A 26,770-nucleotide genomic window follows, 5' to 3' on the forward strand; every position below is an offset into this window, starting at 1 on the left:
GCTTCTTTTTTTTTTTCTAAAGATTTTATTTATTTATTTGAGAGAGAGAGAGAACAGAGGGAGAGTGAGAGGGAGAAGCAGACTCCCTGCTCATTGGAGAGCCAAATGCATGCGGAGCTCAATCCCAAGACCCTGAGATCATGACCTGAGTCATGGGTTTGAGTCTGGGTTTGGTCTTTCTATTTACGGGTTTGTTTGGTTTTTTTTACCTCTTTCTTTTTAATAAGTTTTTTTTTTTCTATAGACCTGGGCATTATGAACATTTTCAGCTGGTAATTCTGTGTTGTGACAACATTCCTATGCATTGCAGGATGTTGAGCAACATCCCCAGCCTCCACCCACTACACACTAGTAGCACCCGCCCCCTAACTGAGACAATCAAAAAAAGTCTTCAGATATTTCCATATATCCCCAAGGGGCAAAATTGTCCTGAGTTGAAAACCACTAGAAAAAATGTTAAACTTTAAACTGGGAGGTCAAGAAGCATTTACATTTAACATTTTGATATAAATCACTAAACTGCCCTCCAGTAAGCTGGTACCAATTACAGAGCCACCGTATTGTGTGAAAATGTTCATTTCCCTAAACTGTCACCAGCACTAGACGTTATGAATATTTTTAGGTGTTTTTGGTTTTGTCTGGTTCTTTTTCTTTTCTTTTTTCTTTTTTTTTTGGTGGGAGGGGGGCAAGCTCATGAGCCATTAAAAAAAAATCATTATTACTTAAAGAAAAGTTACAGGGGTGCCTGGGTGGCTCAGCAGTTGAGCATCTGCCTTCAGCTCAGGGCGTGATTCCAGGGTCCAGGATTGAGTCCCACATTGGGCTCCTTGCGGGGAGCCTGCTTCTCCCTCTGCTTGTGTCTCTCATGAATAAATAACTAAAATCTTAAAAAAAAAAAAAAAAGAAAAGAAAAGAAAAGAAAAGAAAGGTTACAGACATACAGAAGGAACTTGGCTGTGGGAAGCTGCTATATAAAGCAAGCTTGCCTTACCCTTATTTCAGTGCTAAGATTCTTCTGTCTCAGCTTGACAGCTGTTTCATTAGTTACAGTGAAGTCCCAGCAGAAAATAAGTTTAGCGATCCCTCTGGAGTAAATGTGGGGGTTAATGAAGTTGTTTCGGAAATACCTGGCCATGCTGTGGAAGGCAGAAACCAAAATACTCAAGGGTTATTGGAATAGGCATCGGGGAGTGCAGAAATTAAACAAAAGAAAGTCCTATCATTAACAGTGAAAGGTAGTATGAAGAGCTAACATTGGGTTCTACTGGAACAATGCAATCACCAACATAATGATTAGGAGCACTGGCTTCAAGACCTGACAGGCTTGGCTTATAATCACGGATCACCACCCAGGTGATGGTGGTTGTTTTAATTGCTATGAGCCTCAGTTTCCACATCTACATAATGGGGATAATAGTACCCACTCACAGAGCTTCTATGAGAATTGTATGAGTTTCCACTTGCTGCTGCACCAAATTGCCCCAAACTTAGTGGCTTAAAACAACACACATTTATCCTCTTACTGGAAGTCAGAAGTCAGAAAATGATTCTAAATCCAAGGTGTTGGTAAAGCTGTGTTCCTTCTGGATACTTTAGGGGAAGATCTGTTCCCCTGCGTTTTCCAGCTTCTAGAGGCTCCCTGCATTCCTTGGCTTATGGCCCCCTCTCATCTTCAAAGCCAGGAGAGGAGCATCTTCTGTCCTCTCTGACTTTGACCTTTCTGTAAGATGGGAGCACTTAGAAGGACCCCTTATGATTAACTGGCCCATTTAAAAATCCTTAATTTAGTCACATCTGCAATGTCTCCTCTGCCAGGTAAGGTAACATATTCATGGGTTCTGGGGATTAGGACATGACATCTTTGGGAGACGGGAGCAGTGGGAACTGGTCAGCCAACCATGAAAGGTAATGTAGCGGTTAGAACAGTAAGCACTTTATAAAGGCAGATGCTATTCTCATGGCAATGTCAGCAGGATTCATTGAAATCAGCCCAGGATGCACCTAGCACTGAGCCTGGTAATGTAAAAAATGCTGAGTAAAATGGACATTACCTCTTCAAAATTTGAGACCACTGACTTAACAGCAGTTTAAGAAACACTTCCTTGTTTAAACGAAATAGGAAAAAATGAAATCTCATTTATTTTGAATTACTATGCTGGCAGTGAGTTTGTTACAGGCTGAATTGTATACCTAAAAGTTCGTATGTTGATGTCCTAACTCAGTATCTCAGAAAGGGACTGTCTTTGGAAATAGGGTCTTTACAGAGGTAATTATGTCAAAATGAGGTCATCAAGGTGGGCCCTTGTCCAATATGACTGGTGTCCTATAAGAAGAGGAGATTAAGACTCAGACATAAATTGAGGGAAGACTGTGTGAGGCCACAGTGAGAAGGCGGCTCTCTATAAACCAAGGACAGAGACCTTGGAAGAAACCAACATGCCAACACCTTGATCTTAGACTTCTAGCCTGCAGAACTTGAGAAAACACATTTCTGTTGTTTAAGCCATGCAGTCTGAGGTCCATCATTATGAGACAAAGGTTGAACATTTGTACCTCCTCTTCAACAGTTATCAAAGGGACGATTGTCCATCCATGCCCTTCTTGCCATACAACTAGTTGGGGCACTACATCCTTACTTTCAGACTGACCAATTTCTTCTAAAGCACAGAAAAACCTCTCTTCTTCCAAACTTATAGTCTGACAGCATGATCAGACAGCAACAGAAAGGTGAAATTGCAGAGAAATGGTTTCCTGGGTCACTTTTGATTCTCTTGAATTTTACCTAAATCTAAACAGTTCAGAATCAAGAAATGCAGAGGCTCCATACCTGAATAGCAAACTGAAAAAACAGATGATCAAACATGCTCCGATTGTGAAGATGTAGGCCAGCTGCATGTTGTAGGATGCCCTGCCATTCCCATGCCGGATCGTAGAATTGGTGTAAAAGCCATAGTACATCACTGTGTCTCTAAAATAACCCTGAAAAAATAAAATAAGTAAAATAAAATAAAATAACCCTGAAAGGGACAATAAACCCTAGATCAGGGGGGTCTACAGAGAAAATGATGACTATTATCAACCAGCACAGTTCATCTTTCCCATCTGCATGAAACTTGCATCAGTCAATTTAAACCTTTTGTTTAGGGAAAGGGCACCCAAGAGCACTAAAAATGTAGACTTTTTATCACTAGGCTCTTCAGGCTGGATAGGATTCTCAAACCTTCTCTATAATGGAGGGACCAAGCTGTCACCACCTGAAACAGTGATTAAGAAAAGTGTGACTAATACCAAGAGAGCCAGCCATTACTGGCCTCTGTCATCTGTTAGGTATTATGGTCAAACATGTTCAGAATGAAAGGAATCAAGCCATTAGGTCAAAATGACAATTAAAAAAAAAAAGACAATTTACAGAAAATAAGGGGCCAGAGTAACAAATCAGAAAGACCCATAAGGAAACAATCAGATAATTCCAGAAGATAGGATGTTGGTGTCTGCATGACAACTGGCCTGATTTCTGCTACAAGTCAATGTCAAGAAAAAAGGGGGCCGTGTCTGGAAAGATCATTCTAGATTAATTCATATTTCAGAGAAAAAGCCACCGAATGCAAAGTACAGGCTCTAAATGGATCCTGGTCTGAACAAGCAAGCTATGAAAGACATTTTGGGGACACCTGAGGAAATCTGAATACAGTCTGGATTTTAAATAATATTAATTTTAATTTTTCTAGGTGTAATAACTGCAGAAAGTGTCCTTATTTTTCAGAGATATATGTTGAAGAAACTCAGAGTAGGGGTGCCTGGGTGGCTCAGTTAACTGTCTGCCTTCAGTTCAGGTCATGATCCCAAGGTCCTGGGATCAAGCCCCACATTGGGCTCCCCGCTTGTTGGGGACTCTGTTTCTCCCTCTCTCTCTGCCCCTCCCTGTGCATGTGCTCTCTCACTCTCTCTTTCTCAAATAAATAAATAAAATCTTTTTTAAACAAGAAACTCAGAATAAAATGTCCTGATGTCTGTAATTTACTGTAAAATGCTTCCAAAAACTAATACAATAAAATAATGTGTCAAAATATTAACAATTTAAAAACCTATGCAATGGTTTACTTGGTTTATATGAATGTTTATATGAATGTTTACTTACTATTTTCCCATGTTTGATATTTTTCATAATAAAATGTTTCATATATACAAATATAAAACATATATATCAGGCATGTCTGGGTGGCTCAGTTGGTTAAACGTCTGACTCTGATCTCAGCATAGGTCTTTTTTTTTAAGATTTTATTTATTTAAAAAAAAGATTTTATTTTTTTATTCATGAGAGACACAGAGAGAGAGGCAGAGACATACGTAGAGGGAGAAGCAGGCTCCCCGCAGGGAGCCTGATGTGGGACTCGGTCCCAGGACCCCAGGAACAAAACCTGAGCCAAAGGCAGGTGCTTAACCACTGAGCCACCTATGTACTCCTTCCAAGGAAAAAATTTTAACAGAAAAAGAAATTAAAAAAATAAATGAAAGAACCTGACTTTGAACATTCTACTTCAAGAGCTAGCAATTTTTTTTCTGTAAAGAGCTAGAGAGTAAATCTCTTTGGTTTGGCAGCTATAGCAACAACCCTACTGGCCACCATAGCAGGAAGGCCTCATAGACACATAAACAAATGGATGTGGCTATGTTCCAGAAGGACATTATTTATGGGCACAAATTTGAATTTCACATATAATTTTCGTGTTTCACAAAATGTTATCCTTGTTTTGATTTTTTTTCAACCATTTAAAAATGTAGAAACAGGTGGCAGGCCAGATTTGGCCATGGCTATAGTTTGTCAGTCCCTGGTCTACAGAATCCCAATGGCAGAAATCTCTTCTATGAGGTAAATTCACAAGACAGGAGCCATATGTCTCTCAGTAGGGAGTTGGGTAAATAAATTACGGGTGCTGTTAAAAAGCATACTGTGGATCTATATACATGCTTAAGATACATAGTGAAGCAAAAAAAGGTTGCAAAGTAAGACCTGTAGTATCCTGTTTTCTGTTTACTTTTTTAATTTTCTTAAATTTTTAAAAAAGAGGGATCCCTGGGTGGCGCAGCGGTTTGGCGCCTGCCTTTGGCCCAGGGCGTGATCCTGGAGACCCGGGATCGAGTCCCACGTCGGGCTCCTGGTGCATGGGGCCTGCTTCTCCCTCTGCCTGTGTCTCTGCCTCTCTCTCTCTCTGTGACTATCATAAATAAATAAAAAAAAAAAAAAAAAAAAAAAAAGAAAAATTTTTAAAAAAGATTTTATTTATTTGAGAGAGAGAGAATGAAAGAGAGAGAGCTCAAGTGGGGGAAGAGACAGAGAAAGAGGGAGAAGCAGCTCTTCACTGAGCAGGGAGCCTGACGTAGGGCTCGATCCCAAGACCCTGAGATCATGACCTGAGCCAAAGGCAGATGCTTAACTGACTGAGCCACACAGGTGCCTCATCTTTTTATTTTTTAAAAAAATGTTTACCTATCTACTTACGTATCTAAGTACCTAACTGCATATGTTTGTAATGTACCTATCTATCTGTGCCCGTATAGAAAGAAAAATGGTGGACAAAGATGAGCTCTGACCTGGGGCAATAGACAAGGAAAACATGCTAACATGGACTTTCACTTAGTTTGCTCTCTTCTATAGTAGGAACTTTTCAAAACACTGTATTTTATAGAAAGAAAAATAAAAAAGAAAGAAAAGGTAGCTTTATGAACACCAGAAGGAGATGTCCACTACAGAGCAGGTGAACGAAAGCAAGTCATAGGCAATACATATGAATAATTCATCTTTTATAAAAAAGAGAAGAAAATGATGTATATGTACATGTGCATACGTGTGTGTGTGTGTGTGTGTCTGGATGTGCACAGAAAAGGAAATTATAAATAATACAATTAGTATGGTTACCTCTAAAGACAGAAAGTCTACTATGTTGTGTATATGTTACTTTGAGGGAAAAAAAGCACATTTTAAAGCCCCACTTTTGGGGCATCTAGGTGGCTCAGTCCATTGTCTGACTCTTGACTTGGCTTGCTCAGGTCATGATCTCAAGATCCTAGCATCGAGTTTCATGACTGGCTCTGTGTTCAGCAGGGAGTCTGCTTGAGATTTTTTGTCTCCCTCTCCTTCTGTCCCTCTCAAATAAGTAAATAAATCTTTAAAACAAACAAACAAATGGGCATCTGGGTGGCTCAGTGGTTGAGCATCTCCCTTTGGCTCAGGTCGTGATCCTGGGGTCCTAGCATTGAGGCCCACATCAGGCTCCCCGCAGGGAGTCTGCTTCTCCCTCTACCTGTGTCTCTGCCTCTCTCTGTGTCTCTCATGAATAAATAAAATTTTAAATACATACACACACACACACACAAATAAATTTAAAAAGTTCCACTTTCCCTATCAGTTGTCTCGCAGGCAGAGTGAGAGGTCTGGAAGGGTGAAAGGCAAGGTATGTCAGGGCTGGGGTGTTCCCAGCTGATGGGCTCCCAGTGGGGGAAATGAAGACCTTACCGCCCCAGTGAGAAGCTCCAATCCGGTGAACTGGAGGGTGTTCTTCTCAGCCACGGTAAACTGAGGGATTATGATAAAGCTGAAGGTCACAATGAACGAGAAAATGTTGAACTTCAAAAGCCACCTCAGAAAGTTAAAATAGGAGAGGACGCTGGTTCCAAACTTGCTTCCGATGACCTTGAGGGTCTTCTGCCATAGGCTGATGTAATCGAGCAGTTCTGACAGGCTGTTCTTCGATCTCCGGTAGGCCTGGGGTAGGGATACCAAGCATGCGGCCTGACGTTCCCTCAACAAATGTCTACTGAGCAGGTCCCGTAAGAACAAAAATGGACAGTGTCTAGAGCTTTATAAACATGCCAGGCACGTGCGAAGCATGTTTGTAAACATTATCTCATTTAGTGTGCAGGACCACTCCTCAAAGTGAGTGCTATTATTTCCTCCCTAGGTTTGCTGTTTTGAAGGTGACACCATAGCTAAGCTGTCCAAATAACTCAGCAACCTCTTGGACCTCTGCTTGCCCACTTGGTTTCTCTGCACCTAGGCTGACCCAATTTCTGTGGCTTTCAATGAAACAGCCCTGAATATTCCTCTTCCCCTTGGATCCCTTTCATCCCCACTCTGCCACCTTGTTTCATCCTCTTGTTATGCCCTTTTTTTTTTTTAATATGATAAAAGCCTCTTACCCGTGATATGGAGCTTAGACACTGAGCACAGCAGTTGAGCTCAAACATACGATGGGAGTGCTTACTTTTCTCTTTGTCAACCATTTTCCTGTGGGGAACAGCAGAAGAAAGGGAGAGATACCAATGCTGGAATCATTTTGTTCCCAAAATATTTACTGAGTGCCTAGGATATGCTAGGCACAACCCAAGTAGTGAGGTAAAAGAGAATGATTTCCCTGGCTCATGGAGCAGACATATCGCTTAGTTGGGACAGAAAGACAACAAATAATAAATAAAAGGTTTACTATGGAAAAGAAAAAGAAAAACAGAGCAGGGTAAGGAAATGGGAAATGCTAGAATGGGGAGTGCGCTGTAATTTGGAACAGCGCAATATTTGAGCAAAGTCTTGAAGGACAGGAGGGGTGAGCCGTTTGGATAAGGGATTGTTGCCTGCATAGGGAACAGCCAACGTGGGACCCCAGGGAAACTGGGATGGCTAGAATGGAATAAGCAGAGGGAAGGGAGGAGGGTTTGAGTGATAACCATTTCGGGGGAGAGGGAAAAGTACTAAAAGTCAATGGTTCTCAACCTGGGGTGATTTTGTCCCCCAAGGAACATTTAGCAAGGTCTGGAGACGTTTTTGGTTGTCAAACTCTAGGGGAGAGAGGTTTGCTACTAACTTCTAGTGGGTGGAGGCCAGGGCTGTGCTAAACCCTCTACAATAAACTGGCCAGAATCCTACAGCAGAGAATGACCCAGCCCCCAATATCAGGCATAATGGAGTTGGTAAATCCTGCCGTACAGTCTTTGGGGCCCTCATAAGGCCCTGCGACAGAGGCAGCCCTGCAGAATTGAAATGAAAGAGTGTTTTCAGAAAGATACAGCCACAGTTGACTTCCTTACCTTTCCTTTCTATTTCTCCCTGGTTCTTTCCGGATTTTCTTTGTCCACCCAAATGCCCACCCCCCACATCACCATCTTCCAAGGCTTGGCACACATCCCCTCATGTACCACCCAAGCAGCCTGTGTCACTCCAGCTGGTCCTGTCCCTGCAGTCTTCTCTACCTTGATTTGGCCTGATCTCCTTTTTCTCGTGTATAACTTACTTGTTCATGAATCCATCTCCCCTGTCAGATTTTGTAAGTTATCTTTGCAACCCCAGAACAATTGCATCATTGAATTATTTATTAGCAATTATTGGATCCACTCCACTAGTCTCTGCCAAGAGTACAAATTGTAAAAGAAAAGGATAAGGAACAGTAAATGTGAATCTTTCACTCTTTTTTTTTTTAATTCCTGCCCTTAGAAGCCTCTGAGGTCATTTATTTTCTTTTTATATTTCCCATAAGCTATAAACTTCAGAGTAATTTGCGATTTACAAAAAAAGTTGCAAAAGCAGTACAGAAAATTCCTATACACTACTCACCATTTTCTCCTATTAACATCTTACATTTCTTTTCTTTCTTTCTTTTTTTTTTACAGAGGGAGGAGGGAGGATTAGAGGGAGAGGGAGAAAGAGAATCTTAAGCAGGCTCCACGCTCAGTGCAGAGCTGAACACAGGGCTTGATCTCATGACCTTGAGATCCCAACCTGAGCTGAAATAAAGAGTTGGATGTCCAGGTGACTAAGACACCCAGAGTGCCCCAACATCTTACATTTCCATGGTAACTTTCCAAAACTAAAAAACCAACATTATCACATATACAATTACCTAAACTCCACACTATTCCGATTTCATTCATTCTTCCACCAATGTAATGTTCTATTTCAGGACCCCATCCCATATTCCATTTAGTTTTAATTTCAAACATGGGAAAATAAAGAGTCAGTAAGTAAACATTCATATAAACATTCATATAACCCAAGTAAACCATTGCATAGGTTTTTAAATTGTTAATATTTTGACACATTATTTTATGTCTTTTTAGAATCTTTTGCGATAATTTTTCAGGTTCCCCCCCCCCTTTTTTTTTTTGATGACCTTGACAATTTTGAGGAGTACTAGTCAGGTATTTTGTAGAATGTCCCTCCATTGGCGTTTGCCTGATTTTTTTCCTCTGGTGATACTGGAGTTATGGTCTTTGGGAGAGAGTACCACAGAGGGCATGTGCTCTCTGACCAGATATCTCTGGGGATGCTAACTTTGATCACATGGATAAGGGAGTGTTGGCTAGACCTCATCACTGGAAAGTTACTCTCCTTTGTTTTCCATACCCCATGCTTTGAAAAGCACATTACTAAGCACAGCCCACACTCCAGGTGAAAGGAGAGAGGAGCATTTATAGAGATTATTTGGAATTTTTCTGTAGAAAGATTGTCCCTTCTCTTGCATTTATATATTTCTTATCTTTCTTTTTTTAAGATGTATTTATTTATTTCAAAGAGAGAGAGAGCACGAGTGGGAGGAGCAGAGGGAGAGAGAGAGAATCTTGAGCAGACTCCACCCTCAGTGTGGAGCCTGACATAGGGCTCATTCTCATGACAATGAGATTATGCCCTGAGTCAAAACCAAGAGTTGTATACCCCACTGACTGTATCACCAGGAACCCCTGTTTCTTATCTTTCTGAAGTGGGGCAAAAGTAGAAGACTGAGGTTCATGTGAAATCTGGGAAAGAAGAAAAGCTTTGGGTCCATACCTAAGGTTCCTTTTCTCTTCCATGGTTCTTGGCTGATTCCTGATGGCTTTAATTCTGTCTCTGGATGTCATTGGTATCAGAGATGCAATTAACTTTTGACCTGTAGAGGAAAATAAATGGAGTTTAATTTTGTTTCCTATCACAGAATTTCAGCATTTTAGAGTATGGCACTGAACTTTGAGCATGTTTTTAGAAGAGCACAAAGAAAGAATAATATATGGACTCAGTGATACCTAAAACCACAATGAAAACAAGACAACAACATGGTATAATTTTTTTTTTAGTCAGTTCCATGCCGAGCATGGAGCCTAAATCAGGCCTTGAACTCACAACCCCAAGATCAACACCTGAGCTGATATCGAGTTGGACACTTAACCACTGAGCCACCCAGCCACCCCAATGTGGTATATTTTTTAAATCTCAAAGCCAAAGGAAATGATAACATTTGCATGCAATTCCCATTTGATATTTCTCTTTTTCCTATGACAAGAAGCATTCAGTGAAGCCCTAAGCCCCTGCATGTCTGGTCAGGCTCACTCTCCTCCCCTACTTGAATGCCTGCATCACTTTCTCTTGATCCCCACACTCTGGCCCCAGCACCTTCTCTACATTTCTTGACAGTTGTCATATGCTCTTCTGGCCTCCAGAATGACTCATCTTCTCCTGATAATGCATATTCACATCTTCACTCAGCATGGCAGATACTGTGGATCACCTACCCCAGTCATTTCTCCTTTTTAATAGAATCATGATTTTGTTTAAGAATTTACCCACTGCTTCCCAAGCCCCTGAACTTCTGGAGAGTGGGACGCATCTTCAGGCACAGGGGGTGAGCTCCATGAGTCCAAGCTGATCCTTGCAGATGACTGATTTAGGCATGAGCATGAGACAAGATGCTGGCCAATGTTCTGTGACAGGTGATCTGCTGAGGAGTTTCTTGGGAAAGGTTTCTTCCTTCTCAAAAAGGAAAAACTGAAACACCCTCCCCCCAATAAAAACCCTAAGAAAAAGACAGATCCTTTTTCCTCTGCTTGTTGTTATAGCCACATTTGAAGCCTGGAACTGATGTTACCATCTTGTAATGATGAAGCCAGTTGGGGGGCCGACTGAAGCAACAACAGAGGGAGCAGACTGGCTCCCTGGTTGAGTTATTGAGCTGAACTCTTCATTTGACCTAGCTCAACTGGTGAAAAGGAAATCTCCAAAAGAGATCCATCAACTCACTCTGTTGAAGACAAGGAATTTGTGTCTCTCCTGAGAGGGAAGGGAGGCTAAACAGAGAGGAAGAAAAAAACAAGGAGGAGAAAAGAACACAAAGATGTGGGGAGATAGGAGCATGAGAGGAGACACCCCAATCTTCAATAAAGGGGCTAAACCCACAAAATGCTTTAGTGTGAATGGATTTTTTTTTCTCCTAGAAATCATTGAGAGAGGCTGGATTTTATGCCTGGAGTACAATGGGATGAAACAGAAATATTAGCCAAGAAACTAGTATTTTGCCTCAAGAGCAGAAAGGCAGGGATGTAGGGTCAGCTACCTGGTTTCATGGCAGACTTGGCAGTAAGAGTCATCCAATGTTGGCAAATCCAGAGTGGGAAGGAACTGGACCAAACCAAGACAGTGGTTAAAATGTCAGGCTTGGGAACCCGGCTGACCTGCATTTGAGCCCTGGTTCTGCGAGGTCATTTGATTTACTCATCAACCAAATGGAAGTGACAAATGTGCCTACCTCAAAGTATGGGGAATGAGTCAAACTAAATTCAATGGATAACAAAAAGGAAGCACTCAGCAGAATGTCAGGCACAGAAAGTGAGCTTGATCAAGGTAAATTCCTTTGTAGGTGTTAGATGCTCCTAAAGTGTCCCCTTCCTGGGGTCTGTAGCATCCTCAGGTCACCCACCAAACTTCAACCTACTTGATGTCTTAAAATTAAATAGTCCTGTAGACAACTTGGAAGCCTTCCTTGTTCCCTTCCTAACTCTTTTCTCCCAGTGTCTCTCTACCTTGAATGTTTTCATGTGAAGTACAAGGAGTGTCTATGCCCACACTTCGTCGGCTATGAAGGGCCTGAGAAAATGATTCATTCAAAGATGTTGAAAACCGCAACAACTGCTTGCTCTTTTTGTCATGTGGGCTGCTGAAACTCTGAGAGTCTGTCACATTGACGTCAGAAATGGATGAGACCATGCTGAAGCTTGAGTTAACCGGTGTCTTTTCTGGAACAACCCTAGATGGAACATTCTCAACCTCGATGATGATTTCATTCACTTGGTCATCAGACAGCATCTCTTGCCTCCTCCCAGCCTTGTTTCCTACCAGAGTGGCCTTCCGAAGACCTCATAGAGCAGTCACACTGGCATTGCCTGGAGCCGCCAGGAAGAGTGTCATCACAGAGGGATGCCCTATTCACATTTTTTAAAAGATCAGGGTTATATTGCCAAAGCTGGCCCTACACAGATCACAACATAACACCCCACGTCTGCACCAGAAGGGTCTCCTCATGAAGAAGTGTGTTTTCCTGAAGAAATCTCTGTCTTGGTAGCTAGGTAAGAAATTGGAAACAGAATCCTTCATTAAAGACAATAGGGTTCTAGAAACAGAAGGCAGAGATTCTTCTAAATGATTCATAATCAAAGGGCAAGATTTACCTTTTTAATTTGGTGCCTCTGGCCTAAAACTTATATTTTATACTTACAATTTTATATACCTATATAAATCCAGACAAGTTTAGAGTAATAGAATTATTATCTCCTGACTGCCTTGGGTAGCCAGCCCCACCACTTGTCTCTACCCCCATATCTACTCATACCCCAAGAAGCCTCCTTTCCTCGGTAGGCACCAGGCTCACCTAAAATTCTCCTAGCTTCCTTTGTGGCTAAAGATGGATCTGTAACCCCATTATGGTCAATGAGACATAGAGTTTTCAGGAATGCTCTTTAAAACGTGACAGTCTGCCTGGTTCCATTTTTTGGTCTTCACCATTTCTCCTTCTTATTCACCAGAAGCTGCCATTTTGAAAACAAAAGCTGCAAAGGATGGTGAAGAAATAAGCTATGGAAGGAGCTCAGTCCTTGACAGCATCTTGGGCAGAGCTGCCATATAAACTGTGAACCCCCTCTCTCCACACTTCTTGTTACAGAAGAAAAATAAATCTCTTGAATTGTGAAGCCATTCTATTTCAGTGCTAGGCACAAGAACACCATTCCTACCCAATAGATATGATTTGGAAATCACCTTGGCCAAGTTGTTTATTTAATACTTGGGGAAACTGAAGTGCACACAAATAAACTGACCTCCACTCTCATCACACTCTTAGTAAATGGCAGGATTGGGCCGGGACTCTATCCCTTCTCCCCACCAATAATAATAACAGTAACAATACCTGCCATTACTATAAGCCAAATACTTTAAAGTTTATAATTTAATTTTTATAATTACCCTATGCAGCATGTACAACAATAAACCCCATTTTATAGCTAAGAAAACCAAGGCCCAAAGAGATTATTTGCCTAAGGTCATAAAACTAGCAAGTAGCAGAGCTGAGGGTCAAACCCAGGTTCCTCTGAACCCAAAGCAGGGAGCCTTAATCACTTCACTTCACTTGGCCGCTTCCTGTAACAAGATGCTGATGTATCATTTATTCATTTATAAATAAGTGAATATTTAAGAGTACCTACCATGTACTGGGTGCTTCTTAGGTGCATAGCATAATTCATCAAAGTGATATTTTATCAAGAGGCTGTCCACCAACTAATTGTAGGTGACTTGAGAATCCAAACCAATACAAAACAAAATGGTGAAGAAAACCAGATTCATATTTGGGTCCTCTATTTCTTTAATTATCTCTGCCTTCTGAGACTCTCCAGAGTCCTAGAGCCCCCAACTTACTAGAGACCCCAAACCTCAGGCTGGCTAGGTAGAGCAGTCCAGTGAAATTAAAAACCATTTCTTAAAATAAAATAAAATAAAATAAAATAAAATAAAATAAAATAAAATAAAATAAAATAAAATAAAATCCATTTCTTTTCCCCAATAGTTAAGCCATTTTCTGCTCTCATGGGAATCAAATGGAAAGTGTGATCATTTATACCTCCATTGTTCTCCCTCACAAGTAGCAATACCCAACCCTTGCAGAAGATACACCTCTACTTGAGAAGGCTTTTAGAGAATGAGGCTAAAGGCTGTCACATTAGGCTAGGGGGCCAGAAGGTGAGACATGGTTTCAGGTCACAAGGCCCCTTGATTCACATTATTATAGAGAGAATCCCATCGGTTGGTTTACTCCTTGTTGCTCATAGATTTGCCTCCAAGTTTCAGCATTCTCTGGCCTCTCTCCTGTTTCACTTCTTTTTTATTTCTCAGTCTGCCTCTGAGGAAACCTTCATCACCACACACAGTGATCGTTACAGAGCTTCCTAACTAATTTCACAGCATTCTTTCTCCAGTCCAACCACTCCTATACTCCAGCATCATAATCATTATATGATTATACAGAGAAATTTTGATCTATGCAGACTCAGAGGCCCTTGTTCCTGTAACTAACTCATTCACAAATTAATTCACAAATATCTCTGAGCATCTACTGTGTTCCAATGTTCTTACTAGGTCCTGGAAGGTAATTCTACCTTTAATTCTTTGCTTCCCCCTCTCCTTCCTGCCGCATAAACCAGTACATACACCATATGAGTTGGGCTTCCATCACATGAAACCAGAAGAGTCCTGATGAAGACACCTTGCTATCAAGGAGAGAAAAAAAACTCTGCATATCTAAAATAAAACTCCATTTTATAAATTGAGCTAGTACTGCATCAGTTATCACACAAGAAGCCAAAAGGAAATAGTGATGTCTGTGAACACATTCCTCTCTAGGGTTGATTTTTGGGGAATACTATCCATTTAAGCCTTACCTTCAGGTGATTTGTGCCACTCACATCCAGACAATGGTGGGTTTCCATAAACTGGGTGGGGGCTACTTTCACCCACATAAGCAGGGTTTACTGGAATGAAGAGGCAGGAGACATCACCAATTAACCCACTATATTAAATATTATTAAGCACGTAATCATCAGTAAGACCTCAACCTTGACCTTGAGGTCCTAACAGATTAATGCTTGAGTGCTTGGGTGGAAAATAGGACATAAATATGAAAATAATGCTATTAAGTACAAACAGCATCAATCAGTGGTTTTCATTTAAATATAAACCTTGGTTACAAATAATTGTTACAAGGGAATGTGACTTAGCCATAAAAGAGTAAAATCTTGCCATTTGCAATGACATGGATGGAGCCAGAGGATATAATGCTAAGCAAAATAAGTCATAGAAAGATAATTTCTTGCTTCTTTAGAAAAATCCGAGGATATGGCCATACAGAGCCCACATTCTCCCATAACCCTAATAGGCCAAATCTGAACACCAGTCACCTCATATAGGCACAGGGTGTGCAGGGTCTCATTTTTCATAACACCTAATCAGGCTACTTTGACAAGGGATGATAATACTTTTCTTTTCTAGACTGTCAATGTTCAACCTTTGTAAGGTGAGTATTTGAAGGGCGAGGAATAAACTAATTTTTCTCTTCCTGGAACTTTTAATAACCGCTCCCCTAAGTCCACTGATTTTTACTTTCTTCCCAGGATATGATCCTCATCTTAACAAATGCTTACCATAGCCATTGCCAGAAGCCCCTGGCACAGAGGCCATATTCATGGATTTCATTGCAATGTTTTCAGGGTAATCTTCATTCTCTCTCCCAACGATCCCCAAAGAGCCATCACCCCTATGACGCAATGAGGGCCGGAATGAAGATGTTCTGCTGAGCACCCTGAAATCCCAAAATGACAGATCAATATTCATCCAGTAACATAGTAAGGATAGTCATCCATTCATCATCCATGCATCCATCCATCCATCCATTCATTCATTCCACAAATGCTGACTGAATGCCAACCATGTGTTAGGCATAGTCTAGGAGGGTGAAAACACAAAGATAAAAACATGGGGTCTCTACTACCCTCAAGGAACTCTCAGTCCATTCTGGTAGAGCTTCTTAGACACAGCTAAGCAATTATAATACAAGTAGTAACTGGTGAGTACCAGAAGACAGGCCCAAGGAGTTCAGAAAAGAGAAAAGAATTCTGGCTGGCAGTTTGGATGAAAATCTACATGAAAAAGAAACATTGGGGCAGCCCAGGTAGCTCAGCGGTTTAGTGACGCCTTCAGCCCAGGGCCGGACCCTGGAGACCCAGGATAGAGTCCCGCGGCGGGCTCCCTGCATGGAGCCTGCTTCTCCCTCTGCCTGTGTCTCTGCCTCTCTTTCCCTCTCTGTGTGTCTGTCATGAATAAATAAATAAAATCTTTAAAAAAAAAAAAAAAAAGAAAGAGAAAAGAAAAAGAAACATCGAAGTGGGATTGGAAGGATAAATTCATACATAAAGAGTTAGGAGGAGGGCATTCCAAGGATGAAGAACAGCATAAATAAAGGTATAAGACTATAAATAAAAGGGCTGAATATATAAAGGGAATACTATAAAAAAATCAATTAACCTGGAGCAATGTTCTCAATTTTAGGTACATGCCAATTCCCAGTCCCGGCCCCAGACAATGACATCAGAAGCTCTGAAAGTTAGATCCAGGCATCTGTGTTATTTTTAAAGTTCTCTAGGCAAACAGGCGATTCTAAGGTTCAGTCCAGGTCAAGAACTACTATGCTAGAGGTAGGGGGTGGGAGGGATACGTAGGTGGGAAGATGGGAGGAAGGCAGGCAGGCAGGTCTTTGGCTGGCACTTTACATTAGACCAATGCATTCTCCTTCTTAAATGTTTGCATAAGCAAAGCAGTGAGGCCTTTCTTCCAAAGGTTATGGAGAACCATGAAAGATTAGAAACAAAGGAGTGAGAGAATCAAAGGTGCATTTTGACATGATGAATCAGGCAGTGGGGGATAAGACCAAGGAGGCCATTTTGATCTGGCTCTGTTAATCCTCCTATTTAGGTCCTGAAAATATCTGATGCTACTGCACACCCGAAGCTTATAACCTTATTTCTCAAGATAAATACAAGCCATTAACTTTTGTTGAATTTATAAATATTACCAGTAGAATTCATATACATGCCAAATGAGACTCATATTGGTTAAATTTTCAAAGGGTAAAATTTTTCTTATAGATTAAAAATAACCTGACTAAAGAACCACATCTTGTTTGCCACAGGAACTTTGAAAACTTAACCCAGAAAAAATCAGACTTGGTAGAGAACTAAGTCATCCAAACTAACACTGTCAATATCCAGAACTGTACCTAGTAAAATTTGTTGATGACCAAAAATTGCTGGAAGATTGAAACGATTTTTTGGGTTTTTTTTTTTTGTATATTTTTTTATTGGAGTTTGATTTGCCAACATATAGCATAACACCCATTGCTCATGCCGTCAAGTGCCCCCCTCAGTGCCTGTTACCCAGTCATCCCATGATTAAAAAGGTTTTTGACAAAATATAGATCTACAGAATTGAACTAGGAAAAATTGGACTTTGTTTTTTAAAACGAATTTAAAGAAATACCAACATGGGGAAAACTATGATTGCTAAATCTGATAAATACAACAATTATGTATAAGATCAATAAACTAAATCCGCCATAAACATGAAAAGCAATTAATTCTGACAACAATAATTACAGTAAAATAAAAATGAAAGTGGAGGGATGCCTGGGTGGCTCAGCGGTTTAGTGTCTGCCTTCGGCTTGAGTCGTGATCCTGGAGTCCCGCATCAGGGCTCCTTACATGGAGCCTGCTTCTCCTCCCTCTGTCTGTGTCTCTGCCTCTCTCTCTTTGTGTCTCTCATAAATAAATAAATAAATAAATAAATAAATAAATAAACAAACAAACAAACAAACAATCTTTTTTAAAAAATGAAAGTGGAAAAAATCAAGAGTGGTTCAACCATCTTGAAATTTTTTTTTAATTTTTATTTATTTATTCATGAGAAACAGAGAGAGGCAGAGACATAGGCAGAGGGAGAAGCAGGCTCCATGCAAGGAGCCCAATGTCGGACTTGATCCCAGAACCCCAGGATCACACCCTGAGCCAAAGTCAGACGCTCAACCACTGAGCCACCCAGGCGTCCTGAACCATCTTGAATTTAAAAAAAAAAAAAAAAAATTGAGGAATAAAATTGAGTTCATGGAGTTAGATCTTCAAAATATTGTCTTGGTTAAAATGCACTTCTGTGTATATAATTCTGGTTAAAATGTTTGGGTTCTTAACAATCAAGTCTTAACCCCAGCTTTATTGGCAGAGTAGCAGGGTCAAAATAGTGGGAATCTAAATGTCTTGTAGGGATTATAGTAAGAGGTTCTAGGAAGATTACAAGAAGACTGAGGAGGGTGCTATCCAAACAAGAGGTGATGAAAGTTCCATTCAAGTAAGAGCTTGAAAGCTCAACATGAAAGTCCATGGCCCAGGTGAGGTCTACAGGTAGATATGAAAGTTTCTTACAACTTCAGATCACAGGAGCCATCCTATGAGTCCTAAACCCAAACGCCAACCAGATTCCATTAGCTTGATGATCTAGCATTCAGCCCTCACCCCTATGGAGGGAGATGTTTGCACTTACTCTCTGGTAATTTCTGAAGTCTCAGAAGAGCCATAATCACGACCATCCTCAGTGACTGGGTAATCAGGTTTCCCCCAAAAGTTTGGAGAGTTCTCAGCTCTGGGATAGTCTGGTTCCCAAAAAAAGTTTGGAGAGTTAGGTTGATTCTCAGCTCCTGGATAATCAGGCTCTCCCAGAACATCTACATATGGAATGATTCCGGAACCAGCATGTTCTGGGTTCCTTCTGGAGCCTGGATGGTTGGAATTTGCTCTGGAGCCAGGATGGTTAGTGTTTCCCTGGGCTCCAGGGTAGTCTGGTTCTCCCAAATAGTCAAGATAATCAGGATTTGTTCTGGAACCTGCATAGTTTCCACTGCTTCTGGAGCCTCCAAAGTCAGAATTTCGTTGGGATTCAGAGTAGCCTGGCTCTCTGGATGAGCCTGAATGGGATGGTTTGCTCCAAGATCCAACATAATCTGGCTCTGCCAGAGATGTGGGATAATCTGAACTTCTGGAGCCAGCAAAGAATGGATTGCTTCTAGTGCCAGACTCTTCTGGATTATTCTGAGATCCAGGATAATCTGGTTCTGCTAGAGACTTAGGATAGTCTAAGCTTGTTCTGTAGTCTGCAGAGTATGGGTTGCTCCTGGGGATAGGGTAGCCTGAGTTTTTCAGAGTATCTGGAGAATCTGTATAATCCTGAGTTTTCAAATGCCCCCATGAACGGTTCCAAGATTCTGAATAATCAGGGTAATCTGGATCTTCCTCATATCCATTATTCCTGTAGTAGGCAGACATGCTGGTATGGATTCTTTACCCTAGAGTGTTAAAATGTTCCTTCATTTGCAGTTACTCAGGGATCTTTTTTTTTTTTTAATCTGAAAAACAAAAAGAAGAAAAAGTTCAGATAGTTTTGCTTCACTGCAGAAATTGCTGGTTATTCTCCTATTCTCCTTTCTTTCACAGTTGGGTACACAGCTGCCCAGAATCAGGACCTTGTTTCCCAGCCTCCTGTGCACCAAGATGTGGCCACAAGAGTGGACAATTGGACATGAGCAGAAGCAATTAATATAATTCCCAAGTTTGTGCTGTTTAAGGCAAGGAGCATATTTACTAGGCTATTACACATTTCTCCTTTTGGCATCAATGCCCTGATTTTCATTTGGGGACCTGCCTCTCCCCATTCCGGACGCCAAGAACAGTCACACAATCCAAGCCTAGACAATCAGTGTCCACTATGCCCCTGGCCACAGGGTTTGGTTCAGGAATGGGCACCTAACCCACATTGGTTCCCCAGGAGCTTGACTGGGAAAGAGGAACCTTTATGTCACTAGGTTACCATGGTGATAGAATGTGAGCCTGGACCTGCTAGTGTAGTGTTCATAGGAACAGAGAAGAAAATAAGTAGAGAAGAAAATGTAAAGGAAAAATCAAAGGATTTGTGGACTAACCAAATATGGGAAGGGTGAAAGGCAAGGAAATGAAGACAAAAATACCTCCAAGTTTCAGGGCAGTGTGATTAGATAAAGTGTTGAGGTCTCTGAAAGCAGGAAGTAGACCATTTTTAAAGTTCACCCGATGTTTACAAGTTTACCTCTACACAAATGAAAAGGGTTAGACTCTTTGTTGAGTAATCAGAGCTGAAGAATTAACCTTCTGTCACTAACTGTCGCCTTAGAATGTTTATTTGCCAACTCAGTTCCATATTCCTCAACATAATGGAGGCTGATTGTTTATTATTTTGTCCTTGCCCAGCAATCATTTCTCTTTTGTGATAGCACTTTTCCTTGAGTAATACCTCTTCTCCTCTCAATTCACATGTGCCAGGTGCGGATATATGACCTAAGCAGAATTCTTTCTACCCACAGTGATTGGGTCAGGGTACATAACCCAGTCAGAGCCAGGAAATTCTGGGAATTTTATCAGAAATTTTGGGAAGAGAGAAGCTCTATTATGGCTGAACTTGGAATGAGGAAGTTATTAAGACTGAAGCTGCAGTGGTCACCAGTGGAGGAGGCTGTTTGAGAGTGATATCAACAGGGAAGAGATAAGAGTCAGAGATAAACCAAAAGATCAGATGTTGATGACAGTGTTCAAGCACTTGAATCCACCCATGTCTGAAAGCAGCTGACCACTGGATACCTGAATCATTACATTCCCTTTAGACTTAAGTTTGTTTAAGTTGGGTTTCTGTCATTTGCAAATGAAAGAGGATTCTGACTAACATGTCCAGTTTGGCAAACAGAAAAATCTACACACACACACACACACACACACACACACACACACACACATCTACAGAAACTGAGAGTGCCATGAAAACGAAACGAAACTAAATGATAATGCAAATTTTTTCTGATGACTTGGAATACGAACCCATTCATTTGCTTATATTTAAGACTACAAGTGAATACATTTATGATCTAGGATTTCCCCATGGCCTACCAAAATCCCAGCTATTATGTCTAAGAAGCTAAATGATGCCTTTCAGGGCAGCCCTGGTGGCGCAGCGGTTTAGCACCACCTGCAGCCCAGATCGTGATCCTGGAGACCCGGGATCGAGTCCCATGTCAGGTTCCCTGCATGGAGCCTGCTTCTCCTCTGCCCTCTCTCTCTCTCTCTCTCTCTCTCTCTCTCTCTCTGTCTCTCATGAATAAATAAATAAAATCTTAAAAAAAAATGATGCCTTTCCAAGTTGAGAAAATGGAACCTGGTACAACAATACCAACCTAAGAGAAACAAGTATGTCCTCCAAAAGGCAATAAGAGCATTCTCAGCAGATTTTTTTCTATAAATGCCAGAAATTGGAAACAACCAAATGGCCTTCAACAGCAGACATCAATCAACTGTAGTATAGTCATACAATGAAATACTACACAGATATAACAAAGACTGACCTTCAGCTACTTGCAAGACATGGATGCAGTTCACAAATAAAACAATGATTGCAAGAGTTAGATACAAAAGTGTATAGACAGAATAACATTTATACAAAGTTCAAGAACAGGCAAATTAGTAAATGGTGCTAGAAGTCAGGATAGTGATTACTTTGGGGAAAGGAAGAGATGGGAAATGACATGAGGGGGGCCTATGGGTACTGGAATGCATGGGTGATGGTTACGTGTGTGTGTGTGTGTGTGTGTGTGTGTGTGAGAGAGAGATATACATATGTGTGTGAAAATTCATCATATACACTTAAGAATTGTGCACATCCCTGTAAATATATTTGTCCTGAATTTTAAAAAGAAATTGAAAATGAAAAAGACCTAAACCAGAAGTCCTAACACAAAACCCTCTATTTCCCCCAAGGGACTATATAACAATTGAAAAAAAGAATGGTTCTGGCTCACAAAGATTCCCAATTTTCTTATATGTATATCACAGAAAGTCTGAATTAATGAAAGCAAAAGCTAGGTAAGAACAGGACACGTTATCTGAATTAAATCATCTATATGTGCTGCTGTAAAATGAAAGTGGTTAGAAGCCAGCCCTTGGCATCGGGTATAACTGAATTCAGTTTCCCTCTGCTGGCTGTGGGGACCTGGGCAAGCCACTTAACAACCTCTCTGAGCCTTTTTCCTCACCCATCCAATCCTGACAATATCTCATTAGGCTGTTGTAAAGAATGAAGAAGATAAGGCACATAAAGTAGTTGATACCTAGGAAGTGTTCACCAAAAAGAAGCTTTTATTTACCATTATCTGTATTTATGTGTAGTATAAACTCTGGCAAGTTCCAAAAAAGAAGGGAATTGGTGGACAATTCCCAGGGCATGATTAAAAAATAGACAATGTTATACTTATGATAAAGTAGAGAGAGGTGCAATTCTGCATAATTCCTAGGTTGACATAGTGATTTTACACAAGAACTAAATTTGACTGTGAGCTGCTGCTTCTTCTTTTTTTAGGATTTATTTACTTATTTGAGACAGAGACAGGGAGCATGAGGGGAGGGGCAGAGGGAGAGGGAGAGAGAGAACCTTCAGCAGACTCCCCACTGAGCAGGGAGCCCAACTCCAGACTCTGTCTTATGATCCTGAGATCATGACCTGAGCTGAAATCGAGAGTTGGATGTTTAACCAACTGAGCCACCCAGCTACCCCACTATGAGCTTATTAGCCCAGACTGAAAGAGAATCATGATGAGCTATCTAATACTACTTGTGAAAAAGAGGAAGTATACTAGTTTTTTAAGAGGGCCACACTTTTTCCCAGGATGAATTTTTGAAAAGAATATACCATAAGAATGTTTCCAAAGGGATAGGATAACCATTCAAGGTCAAGGCTCAAGGTCACCAGCAAAAAGTTCATGAAGCTCTAGCAAATCCAGGCCAAGTTGCAGGGGTAGATAGGGGAAGAGACCCTGGAGTTCCCTCCAGGTCACTGTGAGATCAGCATCCCCCTTGCAGAAAGGCAGCAGCATAGGATTATTTCTGACCAATGGTTTGTGAGCATAATGATTGTGTCACTTCTAAGCCAAAGCATTTAAGAGCCAAAACACAACCTTCTAGCTTCATTTTTCTTCCTGCAATGGCAGTGAGTGTCATTTCAGATGGGAACCCATTCATCAGCCTGGGTTTCTGCCTGACTATTTAGAGCACAGCCCACCTCTACCAACCCAAAATAGCTTCTCATAAGAAAGAAATTTTATGAGTTAAACAACATATTATATATTCATAGAAGATTATAGATAGATGATAGGTTTCATTTGTGATCAGCCAACAATTAGTTCCAAGTTTGTTGGTACAGTTCTCTGTTCCACTGGCATCATCTGACAGGAGCTTATATACTCCACATCTTTTTCACAGCCCAGGCACAAATGGTGCTCTAACCATTACCATCCGCACTGGGACAAATTCCTAAACAAACAAAAACTAAGCCCACAGAAAAGGATTAGAAAAGAGGAGGAAGGAGGAAATAACCACAAGAAAATAGTCTTGTATTAATTGTCAGATGAAGTGGGAGTGATCTTCTGAGAACCTCACTCAGTTTCCTCTTAACTCTTAGAGAAACAAATGTCCCGCCCTTTCAAAAGAATACTTCTAAAAAAAACAAAACAAACAAACAAACAAACAAACAAAAAAAACAAAAGAATACTTCTGCTTTGCGCCTTGGAAAAGTACAGAGGATATGAAATATTTTTTTTCCTTCCAAATTGTATTGCTCTATTAACTTCCCAATAAGGGCTATTGAGCTATCTATTCTGAGTCTTCCTTTTGACATCCCATTGACTTCCGTCTTATCCTGGACATCCCATTTAGGTTTCCCACTTCACAGTTTCAGTAGTTTTCAATCACATTCCCAAGAAATTATATGCCCTCTAAATCTGTTCATTGTAGACTCCCTGTTTGATCTTTCAAGGCTCCTAGTTTGAATGGGTGATCGGAACAATCCTGTATTTGTCATTCAGCAAGTCTAGGAATGTTCAGGGGATAAATTACATCCCCTGATGAGGTCTCATTCAGGCCACTTATCTGAATATCAGCCACTTCTTAGGCTTCTCAGACTTAAGACAACATAAGCCAAGGCAAGCCACCTATAAGCTTGGTTCTGCAGCCACCAGAGTGGCCTCACAAATCACAGGGATGTGGAGGCACGAGGGTTGTCAGGCCAACTTTTGCGGGTAATGACAAAAAGAATTGGAAACAATCCAGAAACCATGAACAAAGGATGGGCCAAATCAGTGACAGCACATCTGCATAAAAGAATATTATGGAGCTATCAAAAAGAATGCTTGACATCTACACATAGCAGCAGAAGACAGCTGGCTATATATGGCCTCTCTCTCTAATCTTTTTTTTTTTCTTCTCTCTTGCCCCAGGCCCAGGGCCAGGCTAGAATTGTGGCCATGCAGTCATAAAGGTGCAAAGGTTAATTATGTTCATTGAGGCCAGTTATTACCCAAAAGAAAAGGAGAGAGAAGTCATGGCCTTGTAAAACAGCACCAACTGCAGAACAACACCCATAAGAGGAGAAGCCAGGTCACAAATTTTAATTTCAGCTGTACCTTTTATCTTTTAAAAAGGTGAACTTTCGGGGCATTTGGGTGGCTCGTTAGTTAAGCACCTGCCTTTGGCTTAGGTCACAATCCTGGGGTCTAGGATTGAGCCCCACGCTGGGAACCCTGCTCATTGGGGAAGTCTGCTCCTCCCTCTCCCTCTACCCCTCCTGCCACTTGGTCTCATTCTCTCTCTCTCTCTCTCTCTCTAATAAATAAATAAAATATTTTTAAAAATTAAAAAAATAAATGAAGAAGTGAACTTTGTCATGCCAACAAGTGACAGGGAAAACCTTTGAACCTAAGTGAAATCAGATGTGCTGATACGTAGTGTGCCAGCTACATTCCAACAAATGATATAAGATACATGCATATTAAGACCTACAGTCAGGGCGCCTGGGTTGCTCAGTGGTTTAGCATCTGCCTTTGGCTCAGGGAGTGATCCCAGGGTCCCAGGATCGAGTCCCACATCGGGATCCCTACATGGAGCCTGCTTCTCTCTCTGCCTATGTCTCTGCCTCTCTCTCTCTCTCTCTCTCTCTCTCTCTGTCTGTGTGTGATGAATAAATAAATAAAATCTTTAGAAAAAAAGACCTACAGTCAAAATTACCAAAATAATCCTGTAGAAATTTGTAACTAGTTCCAAAGATCCACTATCCATTTGGCTTGAGTGTTTTCAATTTCACTAGAGATGGTCCCCAAATAGTTACACCAATTTCCAATGGTGGTAGGTAGGTTTTTTTTTTTTTTTTAAGATTTTATTTATTTATTTATTCATGAGAGAGAGAGAGAGAGAGACACGCAGGCAGAGGGAGAAGCAGGTTCCATGCGGGGAGCCCAGCATAAGACTCAATCCCGGGTCTCCAGGATCATGCCCTGGACTGAAGGCAGCGCTAAACCGCTGAGTCACCTGGGCTGCCCTAGGTAGTCTTTTCACTTGCACATTGTCACCCCAGAAAGACAACCAGGAATATTCCCCAAACTGGTCTTTCTTACTTTCCCTAGAGTACAAGTCAGTCCCATATGCAGCTTGCAAAAGTCAAGTGCAAGATACTAATAAGGAAAAGCAAGGGGGATGCCTGGGTGGCTCAGCAGTTAAGCATCTGCTTTTGGCTCCAGTCGTGATCCTGGAGACCCAGGATAGAATCCCACGTCAGGCTCCCTGCATGGAGCCTGCTTCTCCCTCTGCCTGTGTCTCTGTCTCTGCCTCTCTCTCTCTGTCTCATGAATAAATAAATAAAATCTTTAAAAAAAATAAGCAAGGATGACAGGAATTGCCTCAGTATTATTTTTTTTTAAGATTTTATTCATTTATTCATGAGAGACACAGAGAGATGCAGAGAGGCAGAGACACGAACATTAGAAGCAGGCTCCATGCAGGAAGCCCGACATGGGACTCGATCCCAGGTCTCCAGGATCATGCCCTGGGCTGAAGGCAGCGCTAAACCGCTGAGCCATCCGGGCTGCCCCACCTCAGTTAAATGAGGTTTTGTCCATCTCACCACTGTTCCCATCGGAGGCCAGAGAATTCTTTTTGCCGGGCAGCTGTCCTGGGCATGGTGGGATGTTCAGTAGCACCCCTGGTCTCTACCTTCTTGGTGCTAGTAGCACTTCCCCCAAGGTCTGACAACCAGAAATGTCCCAGGCATTACCAAATGTCTGCTGGGGACAAAATCACTACTCCCACCATCCCACTTCTGTGTTTCAGAACAGCCAAGTTAAACTGATATTAATGCAGAAAGATCTAAAAGGGTTTTTCCCTTTGGGGAAATAACTGGCCTCAATGAACATTCTCCAAGTCAACTATGTGAAGAAAAAAATCATAGGAAAAAAAGAAAAAAGATGCAGAGCCAAAGGAGACTTCGTGACATTTTGTGAAAGCGAAAGCTAAGTGAAGAAGTGAAGTGGACAAAGTAAGAAAATGTGAACTGAGACATTATAATTCTTACTATTATCCCGAGCCAGGCAGCGAGCAGAACGATGTATATGTTTGCTCCTGCTTAGTCTTCACTTGATTCAGTGTGGAGACTGGCCATGCTCTCATCTTATAGATGCGAAATTAAGGATCAGAAATACTTAGTAACTCCTCTGAGTTCTCACAGATAGTGAATGGGGACAAGGATTTGAATATAAGTTCCTTAACTACTACATTTGACCACCTCCCATGCAGACAGACTTTTTCACTTTTTAATTTACTCATTTAATTACTTACATATTTGGAACAACCAATGAAGATTGCTCAAGCAGAAAGGGAAATAGGGGCACATTTTCCCCTCTATTAAAGATAGAAAATAAAACCACACAACTCTGATCCAAGTGAAAAGAAGCCTTCTTCGCAGGAAGGAAAACAGCAAACAGGCTGAATAAAA

At 41.2% G+C, this 26,770-nt stretch overlaps 1 protein-coding gene across 4 annotated transcripts in view; it reads right to left on the bottom strand.

Moving 5' to 3' along the window:
- TMC5 (transmembrane channel like 5) overlaps window positions 1-26,770 on the bottom strand; it is a 65,814-nt gene that overhangs the window by 23,305 nt on the left and 15,739 nt on the right. For 3 of the 4 annotated variants that reach the window (XM_025416389.3, XM_025416387.3, XM_025416388.3), the window contains exons 2-9: window positions 18,425-19,283; window positions 15,481-15,638; window positions 14,722-14,811; window positions 9,815-9,914; window positions 7,198-7,285; window positions 6,515-6,763; window positions 2,828-2,979; window positions 992-1,136 (exon numbers count right to left, since the gene is read on the bottom strand). In XM_025416389.3, the coding sequence (XP_025272174.1) occupies window positions 992-1,136; window positions 2,828-2,979; window positions 6,515-6,763; window positions 7,198-7,285; window positions 9,815-9,914; window positions 14,722-14,811; window positions 15,481-15,638; window positions 18,425-19,203 (1,761 nt within the window). In that variant the 5' untranslated portion in view covers window positions 19,204-19,283. Of the gene's footprint in view, window positions 1-991; window positions 1,137-2,827; window positions 2,980-6,514; window positions 6,764-7,197; window positions 7,286-9,814; window positions 9,915-11,817; window positions 12,101-14,721; window positions 14,812-15,480; window positions 15,639-18,424; window positions 19,284-26,770 lie in introns of those variants that run through there. The other variant, XM_025416391.3, reaches the window with a different exon arrangement.

Source organism: Canis lupus, chromosome 6 (assembly GCF_003254725.2).
Source record: "Canis lupus dingo isolate Sandy chromosome 6, ASM325472v2, whole genome shotgun sequence".
NCBI lineage: Eukaryota > Metazoa > Chordata > Mammalia > Carnivora > Canidae > Canis > Canis lupus.